Source organism: Cetorhinus maximus, chromosome 8 (genome assembly GCF_964194155.1).
Source record: "Cetorhinus maximus chromosome 8, sCetMax3.hap1.1, whole genome shotgun sequence".
Taxonomy (NCBI): domain Eukaryota; kingdom Metazoa; phylum Chordata; class Chondrichthyes; order Lamniformes; family Cetorhinidae; genus Cetorhinus; species Cetorhinus maximus.
In genome coordinates this window covers 133363085-133375699 of record NC_135886.1, presented here as the reverse complement: position 1 = coordinate 133375699, position 12615 = coordinate 133363085, and the positions used below count along the sequence as shown (strand labels likewise).

Here is a 12615-nt window from a genome sequence, read left to right as displayed (position 1 = left end):
CAGTGGACTGGAGTCATCTCACCTTGAGGCTATGAACTCGTGTCACACCACGGGACAGAGAGCCCTGACGGTGACGAATTGTGAGCAGTCTTAACTAACCGTCTTGTGGGGGCAAGTCCACAGCACAAATCTCAACTTAATCACAAGTTGACACCAACCTTCAAGTTGGGAATGTCAAGAGTGCCTGGCCCATGTTGCACTGCTAATTTGGGTTGGTTTGTCCTAGCATGCCTCATTTGATGGGCACAAAATTAAAATACAACCTGAGACACTTTTTCACAAGTATAAAGAGGAGTAAATAAATAAGGGCCATCTGCTTTTGCATTTATAAAAAAAAAAGGAGCATTTCTATCTAATTGCAATCACTTCTTCTGAAGAACCTTCCTTTCCCAGTTGAGCATTGCTCAGGTAGATTTACAAGGTTGCCAACACTCCAGGATTGGCCTGGAGTCTCCAGGAATTAAAGATCAATCGCCTGGGCGCTGCTGTAAGAAAATCCTGGAGAAAAGTCCTAGAGGCATCAGAAAATGAAAGGGTGTTTGTTTGTTTTTTTTTTCATTTTCCTTAAAAACCTTTGCTTATTACTTTAAAAATAATGAAGGTGGAATAAGGTTGGTAGACTAGGCAGGATGGTCAGAGGTGAGGGGCATTAAGCTAATGTGTGGAACAACTGCACTTTACAGAAACGTTGTCACTTGTTGTCAATAGCGATGAAATTCAGGCGTTTTCTTCCCTGGGCAGTTGGTCGCTCCTGAGTGCCAGTTTTATGGCCAGGTGGAAATTTGAAAGTCTACCTCCATGTCTCACATCGTTGCTGGCTGGACAGGTTCCCAATAGCCCTCCAGTCTCAGCCACCAAAACTCTGACACTGTTTGAAGTCTTCTAATGGACTCTCTCATTTGTACATTCCTTCCCCTTGTCCCTGTCCTCTTCTCATTGTTTCCTTGTGAAGGAAAACAAAAGGAAGATCCTGCATTTATATAGCACCTTAACTACAGAATGTCCCAAAGCATTTCACAGCCAATGAAGTGCTTTTTGAATTGTAGTCGCTGTTGTAATACAGCCACTTTGTGCACAGCAATGTCCCACAAACAGCAATGTGATAATTGTTGGGTAATCTGTTTTAGTGACGTTCACAGAATCACAGTGCAGAAGAGGCCCTTCGGCCCATCGAGTCTGTACCGACACGTGAGAAACACCTGACCTACCTACCTAATCCCATTTACCAGCACTTGGCCCATAGCCTTGAATGTTATGAGGTGCCAAGTGCTCATCCAGGTACTTTTTAAAGGATGTGAGGCAACCCGCCTCCACCACCCTCCCAGGCAGTGCATTCCAGACCATCACCACCCTCTGGTTAAAAAAGTTTTTCCTCACATTCCCCCTAAACCTCCTGCCCCTCACTTTGAACTTATGCCCCCTTGTGACTGACCCTTCAATTAAGGGGAACAGCTGCTCCCTGTCTATGACCCTCATAATCTTGTACACCTCAATCAGGTCGCCCCTCAGTCTTCTCTGCACCAACGAAAACAACCCAAGTCTACCCAACCTCTCTTCATAACTTAAATGTTTCATCCCAGGCAACATCCTGGTGAATCTCCTCTGCACCTCCTCCAGTGCAATCACATCCTTCCTATAATGTAGCGACCAGAACTGCACACAGCACTCCAGCTGTGGCCTCACCAAGGTTCTATACAACTCCAACATGAAATCCCTACTTTTGTAATCTATGCCTCGATTGATAAAGGCAAGTGTCCCATATGCCTTTTTCACCACCCCACCAACATGCCCCTCTGCCTTCAGAGATCTGTGGACACACACGCCAAGGTCCCTTTGTTCCTCAGAACTTCCTAGTGTCATGCTGTTCATTGAATGCTTCCTTGTCAAATTACTCCTTCCAAAGTGTATCACCTCACACTTTTCAGGGTTAAATTCCATCTGCCACTTATCTGCCCATTTGATCATCCCGTCTATATCTCTCTGTAGCCCAAGACACTCAACCTCACTGTTAACCACCCGGCCAATCTTTGTGTCATCTGCAAACTTACTAATCCTACCCCCCACATAGTCATCTATGTCGTTTATATAAATGACAAATAATAGGGGACCCAGCACAGATCCCTGTGGTACGCCACTGGACACTGGCTTCCACTCACTAAATTATCCTTCTGTCATCACCTTCTGCCTCCTACAACTAAGCCAATTTTGAATCCACCTTATCAAATTACCCTGTATTCCTTGTGCCTTTGCCTTCTTTATAAGTCTCCCATGTGGGACCTTGTCAAAGGCTTTGCTGAAATCCATATAAACTACATCAACTGCACTACCCTCATCTACACACCTGGTCACCTCCTCAAAAAACTCAATCAAACTTGTTAGGCATGACCTCCCTCAGACAAAGCCATGCTGACTATCCCTGATCAAACCTTGCCTCTCCAAGTGGAGATAGGTACTCTCCTTCAGAAATTTCTCCAGTAGTTTCCCTACCACTGACGTGAGACTCACTGGCCTGTAGTTCCCTGGCTTATCTCTACAACCCTTCTTAAATAGCGGAACCACATTAGTTGTTCTCCAGTCCTCTGGCACCTCCCCCATTGCCAGAGAGGAATTAAAAATTCAGGTCAGAGCCCCTGCGATCTCCTCCCTTGCCTCCCTCAGCAGCCGGGGACACAAATCATCCGGACCTGGAGATTTGTCCACTTTTAAGCCTGCCAACACCTCCAATACCTTGTCACTCCCTATATCAATTTGCTAAAGAACCTCGCAGTCTCTCTCCCCGAGTTCGATACCTTCATCCTCATTCTCTTGGGTGAAGACGGATGTGAAGTATTTGTTCAACACTCTAGCGATGTCCTCTGGCTCCACCCATAGATTGCGCCCTTGGTCCCTTATGGGCCCTACTCTTTCCCTGGTTATCCTCTTCCCATTGATATACTTAGAGAATATCTTGGGATTTTCCCCACTTTTACCAGCCAGAGCTTTCTCATATCCCTTCTGCTCTCCTAATTGCTTTCTTAAGCTCCACCCTGCACTGCCTGTACTCCACTAATGCCTCTGCTGATTTGCTTCCCTTGTACCTGCTAAAAGCCTCTCTTTTCCTTCTCATCGTAACCTGAATATCTCTAGTCATCCATGGTTCTCTGGGCTTGTTACTCCTTCCTATCACCCTAGAGGGAACATGTTGACCCTGTACCCTCCCCATTTCCTTTTTGAACACCCCCCACTGTTGCTCTGTAGATTTCCCCACAAGTAACTGTTCCCAGTCTACCTGGGCCAGATCCTTCCTTATTTTACTAAAATCCACTCTCCCCCAATCTAAAACATTTTTTTTCAACTTGCCGATTTCTTTGTCCATAACAAACTTAAACTGTACCATGTTGTGGTCGCTATCACTAAACTGCTCGCCCACCACCAAATCAGCAACGTGTCCGGCTTCATTCTCCAGAATTAGGTCCAGCAATGCACCGTCCCTTGTTGGACCCTCTACAGATTGACCTAAAAAGTTCTCCTGTACAGATTTCAAGAAATCCACTCCATCCAAGCCCTTAACACTATGTCTATCCCAATTAATGTTGGGAAAATTGAAATCACCTATAATTACCCTATTGTTATTGTTTTTACACACCTCCACAAATGGTGCACATATTTGCTCCTCAATTTCCCGCTGACTATCTAGGGGTCTATAATAAACACCTAATAATGTGGCTGCTCCCTTTTTTATTCCTAAGCTCTACCTACAAAGATTCATTCGGTGCCCCCTCCAAGATATCATCTCTCCTTACTGCAGTAACTGACTCCTTACCTAATAATGCAATGCCTCCTCCTCTTTTACCCCCTCCCCTCTCTTGCCTGAAGATTCTATATCCCGGAATGTTGAGCTGCCAATCCTGCCCTTCCCTCAACCACATCTCAGTGATGGCTACTATATCACAATTCCACATGTCAATCCTCACCCTTAGCTCATCCGTTTTACCTGTAATACTCCTGGCATTAAAGTAGAGGCCATCCAGCCTTGCCTTACTCCTTTGAAGCTAATTGCAGCTGTACTCCCTCTGACTTGATTGTTTTACTGTATCATGATGTGTCCCTATTCTGCTAACATTCTGTGTTCCCTCCCCCTGCCGAATTAGCTTAAATTCCTCCCAACAGCACTAGCAAACACGCCCGCAAGGATGTTAGCCCCACTCTGGTTCAGGTATAGACCCGCTTATACAGGTCCCACCTTCCCCAGAAACGGTCCCAGTGATCCAGGAATCTTAAACCCTCCCTCCTGCACCAACTCTTAAGCCACGTATTCATCTGTGCTATTCTCCTATTTCTGAGCTTGCTAGCATGTGGCACTTGGAGTAATCCAGAGATTACAACCCGAGAGGTCTTGCTTTTTAGTCTGCTACCTAACTCCCTGAATTCTTGATGCAAGACCTCATCCCTCTTTCTACTTGTGTCATTGGTACCAACATGTACCATGACCTCTGCCTTATCACCCTCCCCCTTCAGGTTGCCCTGCAGCTGTTCAGTGACATCCCGGACCCTGGCATCAGGGAGGCAACACACCATCCTGGAGTCACGTTGACGGCCACAGTAGCACCTGTCTGTTCCCCTGACTATAGAATCCCCTATTATTATTGCTCTTCCTCCCTTCCTCCCCTCCTGTACAGACAGGCTGCTTTTTGTTCCAGAAGTTTGGCTCTGGCCACACTCCCTGGAGGAACCAGCGCCCTCATCAGCCTCCAAAACGGAATACCGATTTGCGAGCTGGACCCCAGGGGACTCCTGAACTACCTGCCTGTTTCTCTTGGACTGCCTGGTGGTCACCCATTCCCTTCCTTCCTCAAGTCCCTTCATCTGCGGTGTGACCACCTCTCTAAACGTGCTACTCACGATGCTCTCAGACTCGCAGATGCTCCACAGTGTTGCCAGCCGCCGTTCCAGCTCTGAAACCTGAGCTTCCAGGAGCTGCAGCTGGACACACTCCCTGCACACATGCGGGTCCTGGGCACTGGAAATGTCCCCGGCTTCCCACATGGAGCACGAGGAGCACACCACGGTTTTAAGCTCTCCTGCCATGACTTATCCCTTTAAATTAAAACTTTTAAGTCAATTACTCTAGGGCCCTTCTTTCCTGATCCTCGTTACTGCAGAGTACACAAACTGTAAACCACAAAAAGACCTTAAACTATAAGCAATTAAAGTAGTATATACCTTACCCACTACTTACCAGTGATTCCCTTCCCTTGTAGTCCCTACGCTGCCGCACGCTCTGAGGATTTAAGAAGTTGGATAGCAAGGAAAAAATGCAAAGAGCACCTCATCCCCAATGCACCGAATTCCCGCTTTGCACCAAATTCTGAATACCCACTCAGGATGTGCTCGCTCTCCTGTTCCTGTGCAAGCACACTGTAGCGTGCTTCCAGCTAGTCCCTCTCTTAAATAGAGCTGACTTGACTCACCACTAGTTAAGCTTCGAATAGTAATTAACCCCTATTGAGGCCCTAATCAGGCCACGTTGGTGGAGGGGTAACGATCGGCCTTCTCTCCTTCCAAAAAGACGAGGCCTCATTTGAATGTCTCATCTGAGACACGACACCTCCAACAATGCAGCAGTCTCTCAATACTGCACAGGCAATATCAGCTGAGATTTTATGCTCAGATCTCTGGAGTGGAACTTGTACCCACAATTTTCTGTTTCAAAGGCAAGAATGCTACCCACTCAGACATGGCCGCATTGTGACTGGGCCAAGTCCTAGTCATGTATCTCAGTTATTTCAAACTGATTTTAGCTGACTGTGTGGAAATCCTTTTCGATGCGTAAGTTAAGAGGAGCAAAAATAAAATTTAGTAAATTATAAATTGTCGGTAAAACGGTGCAATTTATTGCCTTAAAAGGCAACAAAGTTCAAAGGGTATCTGCTACCCCCTGTACCATTATGAGCATTATGAAGCCATCTGTCATACTGACCATGGAATTGAATGCTGACACTTGTCTTTTTTCAGACGTAGGTATCCATTGAGAGATTTGCAAAAGATTTACTGTAGCAAATGGCAAACGCACAAACCACTCAGTTACGTTTGCAAACCATGGCCACTTGTGGCTTGACCTCCCTCCAGTTTTATTGCACACGATTGCTTTTAGGGGCCGGGCAAACTAATGTTCTTTTGTCATCCTTTGAATCAAGGAAGAAGTCGGCGGATCCACAGATGGGCTTGCTGAAGAGGAAGAAGCAGACAAACAGACAGAGGGCCCTGAAGAGGTTTGTAGACTGATTGTAGATCAGAATCAGGAGCCAATATAATGACACACGCACTTCAAAGGCGCTCGTTGCGGGTGAAGTGCTGAGCAATTGTGATGAGGCATTGCAGAAATGCAAGTTCTATCTTTCATGGGTACAGGGGTGGGCCATTCAGCCCCTGGAGCATCTTCTGTCGTTCATTTCAACCATGGCTGATGACCAAAGCAGTTTCTTTATTTCAAACTTGGAATGTGGGCCATGCTGTGAAAGTGATGCCCATCCCTAGTTTGCCTGAGAAGGTGGCATTGTGCTTTTTTCTGTGTAGTGATTGCTTGTACAACTGGGTAGAGGGCTGAGCTGTTTTGTCGTCAACCACATTGTAAGATTTCTGGGTTCGGGACCACAGATACCTAAACAGGCAGTCGACTATTCGTATGTAACTTTAAGATGTGATACATTAACTAATTAGACAGATAAGAAGGTATTATGACCGATAACAGCTTGTGATAACCGCATTCCACTTTCTAGTCGAAGTTTTAGGAAACTCTTCCCTCGATCTCTTGATCTCCCTCCTCCTCCTCTGGTATCGTCTTCCATCTGAAGAAGGCAGCAGCCCAATGAGCATTGCCACCTCACCAGCACCTCAGCCCCTCACCAGTATGACACCAATCTATATACCCTTTATGGGGGACTGGTAGCTTACCCAGTGTCAATCATCTACCTAAATATTCTGACCAATGGATATAGGACAGGTACTCAAAACGTCCGGGTGGTTACAAACCCCCCTCGTGCGTCACCCTGCGCAAGGTCAGCTTTTAAGTTTACATCTTGCTGAGGCTGATATCCTGGTCCTTTTTAAACAATTGCATAGATAAGGGGGTATAGAAGACGCCACCTTAACTTAGGAATGACAACATTAACCAAATGACCTTGCCTGTTTCCACAGACTGTTTAAAAAGTGTTGTCGTTTTAGAAAGCTCTTTAGACGGTGTTATATTACGCAGAAAATATCTGTTTATTCAAGATCCCAATTTCTTATGACATAGTGTGCTGGAGTCACTTGCGGCCAGACAGGATAAGGGATGACAGGTTCCCTTCCCTGTTAAGGATCTGGTTGGGTTTTTATTGACAATCCGTAGTTTTCACCCTGATTTTATCTTGGTGCTTGCCCATAAATGAGCAGCTTTATTGAATTGAATGACCCATCTTGCCACAAAGATGTTTGAATTCACAATCCTGAGGTTGCTCGTTCAGTCCCCCCCAAACCACCAAAAGTCCAGGTAAAAGAGTTGGACGTGTCTGCAGTTTTGACTTGGTTTCAAAGGCCCAATCTTCTAAACTGTTGGCAATTCTGATTCACAATCTCAGGACTTCATAGTCAGCGGAGTACTTTTGGAGTGTACTCAGTGTTGGAATGTAGGAAGCACCACAGCTGAACTTGCTCGTAGCAAGATCCAGAACCGCTCCCTCATGAATCCACATACTCAGCACTCAGTCCTTCCACTCACTCTGCCGCAGTAAGAGAAAGTCAACAGCACCTCACCTGGAAGTCCCATGGACCAAATAGCCTTGTTCTGTGCTTTAATTTCTATGCAATTGCTGACACTGAAACTGCTGGGTAACACCAGAAAAGACAGCAAACAATTTGACGTAGGCTTTGCCCGTTATTGGTAAACAAGAGCCTCAGATTTTACTGGATCCAGTTGAATGCCCTGAACAGTAGTGCACTTGTTTGGATCATTTCTAGCAATCTCCTCTCCAAACACTGTCCTCCAAATGGTCTGGGATAAGCAAACTTGGCATTCTCCATACACATCACAAGTGTCTTGTGCAAAATACCAATGGCTGCGCTGTCAGAGTGGTTGAAAAATTATAACCCAAGGTCACAAAGAACCAGTTAAGCACACTCGGGCCTCAGAGCTCCTTGTCTACCCCAAATCTGCTTTTTATCATTCCCAAAGTAAAACTCAAGGTTGGTGCTTACTTCGTGAATCCTCGTGCAAGCAGATGAACGTACGGACATAGGAAATAGGAGCAGAAGTAGGTCATTCGGCCTCTTGAGCCTGTTCTGCCATTCAATAAGATCATGGCTGATCTGTTTGTGTTTCGAGTTCGACATTCCCATCTACCCCCGATAACCTTTGATTCCCTTGCCTAACAAGAATCTACCTCCACCTTAAAAATAATTCAGCGACTCCGGCTCCAATACCTTCGGAGGCAGAGAGCTCCAAAGTCGCACAACCCTCTGAGAGAAAAAATTTCTCCTCATCTCTGCCCTATAAGGGCGACCCCTAATTTTAAAACAGTGCCCCGCCTAGTTCTGGACTCACCCACCAGAGGAAACATCCTCTTCACGTCCACTTTGTCAAGGCCGTTCAGGATCTTATATACATCAATCAAGTCACCCCTCACTCTTCTAAACGCCAGTGAAAACAAGCCCAGCCTGTCCAACCTATCCTCGTAAGAGAACCCACTCATTCCCGAAATCGAGATATTGCTCTCGGATCCTGGACAAGTTTGGACAGACAACCTTTCTGTGCACTTTTTAAAATTATGATCAGTCACTCTTGTCGATTGGCAGAGAATGTTTGTCCCACAGAAAGCTTTGCAAATAGGACTTGTCGAAAGATCGACATGTTTAAGCATGTGTTGGAGTTCAGCCCACAATGGCAGTCACTACACTTTCATGGTTAATTCATTGTGAGGAATGATCCCCAGAGGAAGGGTGTGGTACAATTGCTTCCGTCTCTGGAGTCTTAATCGTCCTCCCTACCCGGGTGACTTTCACATTTGCCCAGCAGTTCAGGATAGGATTGGAGGATTTTTATCTTTGCAGGCACCCAACCGGACTTGCCCAGTTACAAAACCAGGGAGAAGGTTAAATTCACTTTGTCACAGCTTTGAAATCAAGTTGATTTTGATTTGAGTTAAGCAACCTTCAGAGACTTATAAATGATGAAAGAAGGTGGAAAATTCACCTAGTTGCTGTAAATGCATCAAAAATCCCATTAAATCTTTATACACTTAAAAAGAAAGCTTGTGCTATTATTATTGCCCTGCTAGGCCATTTCAGAGGGCCGGCAAGAGCCAACCACATTGCTGTGGGTCTGGAGTCACTTACCGACCAGGACAGGTAAGGACAGAAATTTCCTTCCCTGATGAACCGGATGAGTTTTTAACAGCAATTCAACAAGTTTTATGCTGATACCAGCTTTTAATTTCCAGAATTTTTGAAACAGAATTAACACTCTCAAAGCGCCACCATTGGATTTGAACTGAAGGGATGTGTTTTATTAGTCTACGGCTGTGGGTGACGAGTCCAGTAACACAGTCACTACCCGTACGGAATCGAATACGATTGTAACCCATGTTATCCGTTACCCAGCAGATTGCTTTGACAAGCGCAAAAAAGCACGGGTGAACCGGCTTCAGTAAAAAAAAAAAATGGATATTGAGCTAACTTGATGTATTTGTCAGGCCAGAGAAAATGAATGCAAAGATTGATGAGATTAAAATTGGGAGAATCCTGTCGCCACAGGCTGTCTGACATCTGGACCCAACTCCCATTAGAGGCAATGCTGTCGTGATTAATTGGGCATATAATCTGTGCTGACAGCCACTGTGGTACTGAGGGAGCGCAGTGTAATGGGAGGTGGTATCGTTCAATTGAAATGCTCGACTAAGACCCCCAAGCTGCTCGTTGCATTAGCTCCGGTGGATGTTAAAAATCCCAGACTCTTTGCAGAAGAGCCTACATTCTTCCTCAGCCAACACTACCCCAAAAATAAATGAACCGATGAGCCACCTCCTGCTGAGTTCTGGCTACGTGCACAGTGGCTGCATAGGTACTGGCCTACAGAACAATGGCTGTACTCAACATAGAAAATAGGAGCAGGAATAGGTCATTCAGCCCTTCGAGCCTGCTCCGCCATTCAATATGATTATGGCTGATCCTCTGTCTCAACGCCGTACTCCTGCACTCTCCCCATACCCCTTGACACCTTTAGAGTCCAGAACTCTATCTATTTCCTTCTTAAATATATTCAGTGACTTGGCCTCCACAGCCCTCTGTGGTAGAGAATTCCACAGGTTCACCACCTTCTGAGTGAAGAAGTTTCTCCTCATCTCAGTCCTAAATGGCCTAGCCCCTGTCCTGAGACTGTGAGGCCCTTGTTCTAGACCCTCCCAGCCAGAGGAAACATCATCCCTGCATCCAGTCTGTCCATCCCTGTCAGTATTTTATATATTTCAATGAGACTGCCTCTCATTCTTCTAAACTCCAGTGAACACAGCCCTAGTCAGCCCAATCTCTCCTCATACAACAATCCTGCCATTCCAGCAATTAGTCTGGTGAGCCTTTGCTGCATTCCCTCTATGGAAAGTATATCCTTTCTTAGGTAAGGAGATCAAAACTGCACACACTACTCCAGGTGTGGTCTCACCAAGGCCCTGTACAGCTGCAGTAAGACATCCTTGCTACTGTACTCAAGTCCTCTCGCAGTGAAGGCCAACGTACCATTTGCCTTCTTAACTGCTTGCTGTACCTGCTTGCTTGCTCTCAGTGATTGGTGTACCAGGACACCCAGGTCCCTTTGTACATCAACATTTCCCTGATCGATCACCAAAGTAACCGTATGCCTGTGAGATGTTTCTGAATGTGACAATGAAGTAGACTCCTTCACTTATCTAATGAGGCTAAGACAAGTAGATGCTCACAAAAAGAATTGAAGGTGGCCTGATTAAGAGAAGTGCAGCAGGCATAGTGGTAATGTCACTGGACTAGTAATCCAGAGGCCCAGGCTAATGCTCTGGAGATACAGGTTCAAATCCCACCATGGCAGCCGATGGAACCTAAATTCAATTAATTTAAAAGTGAAATATGGAGTTGAAAGCTAGCCTCAGTAATGGTGACCATGACAACCATCATCAATTGTTTGAAGGAAATCTGCCATCCTTACCTGGTCTGACCTACATGTAACCAGAATAAAAAAAACGATGGAAAAAATAAAGGAGCGTCAGCTGCTTGTGTTGTGTCACTGACAAACAGCGATCCAGCCTGAGAGACCGTGCTCGGACAAGCCAGTTAACAAACTAGGGACATTCATCGCCAAAATCAATTCTCAAAGAAAACTTGTCAGAGACGTACGATACTTCTCTGGATTAAAAGAAAGTAAAACCTGATGCATTACTTTCAGGTACAGCAGAGCAAAAGGCCATGGATGATGTTCCCACTAAGCTAAGCTACACAGGCCTTGTTCCTTGATAAATGCGTGGCTGGTATAAAAAATTTAAAGGGATTGCGCACGTCTAAGTTTTAAACCACTTCAGACAACCTTTGGACAGACTTCAGGGAGAGTGGGCAGCAACTGGAAAGGACAGTAGGGGAAGAGTGTTTGAGGCAGAACAATGAACTCCGAAAGGAACAGTGGAACACTGTAGTAGGAAGACAGCAGAGTTGGTATTCTGGAAGGATGAGAGGAGGTTGGAAGGGCCTTTTTCAATATGAACAGATCCTGTGAAGCGCATTTATAGGCCACAGCTGTCCCACGTTGAGCAAGGTAGGTTGTAATGTTCTAATATTTGTTGGAGTTCCTGTTTGAATGTCTTTTGAATTCAGAGATAAATTTAGTAGCATTTATTTCTTGGTAATTTGATCTATCAACAGGTCAGAATTTTATTTCTAACCCTATAACTTACATGGTCTGATGAATGGTCTGGGTGTGATGTTTCCACCATGACTGGGGTTGAATGTAAGGTCATACACTGTGCCCTTAAGGTGCTTTGACTAAATGGGAATTCCCTCCCCTCTGAGTCAGAACGTTGTGGATTGAAACCCCGCTGTAGAGACTCGAGCACCTCAGCGCACCACTGAGGGGGTGCTGCACTGTCATGGGTGCCATCCTCTGTGTGAGACATTATAATGTCAGCTCACTCATGGGCATAGAAGAAGACCAGGGGAGTTCACCTGGTCTCCAGGTTAGCATTTAGCCCTCAACCGGCAGGTCGAAAAGAAAACATTTTCAAGTCATTTACCTCATTACTGTTTGTGGGACCTTAGCTGTGCACAAATTAACTGCGACATTTTCCTACAGTATGAGAGTGACTACACTTGAAAAGTGCCTCCTTGGCTATCGACTGCTATGGGATATCCTGAGGGTGTGAATGGTGCTCTATATTTTTTGTTTGTGCTTGTAACAGCAGTTTGCTGTAGCCTGAGCATTGACCCGCCAACTCGGGCTGAATTTAGAGCTTTCGTCTGATACTGGCATCGGAAAGCGTTACTAAAGACAGGCCCTTCCTTGCAACCACGCTGAATGCGTCCTCCCTGATTTGCGTCTGGCTTACCATTGGCTGTATGAAGCCCTAGTTTCAGGATCCTGTTGAT

General features: G+C 45.6%; 1 protein-coding gene across 1 annotated transcript in view; it reads left to right on the top strand.

Moving 5' to 3' along the window:
- radx (RPA1 related single stranded DNA binding protein) overlaps positions 1-12615 on the top strand; it is a 69465-nt gene that overhangs the window by 29508 nt on the left and 27342 nt on the right. Inside the window, exon 11 of the mRNA XM_078547673.1 lies at positions 6177-6251. Coding sequence (XP_078403799.1) covers positions 6177-6251 — 75 coding nt within the window. The remainder of the gene's footprint in view (positions 1-6176; positions 6252-12615) is intronic.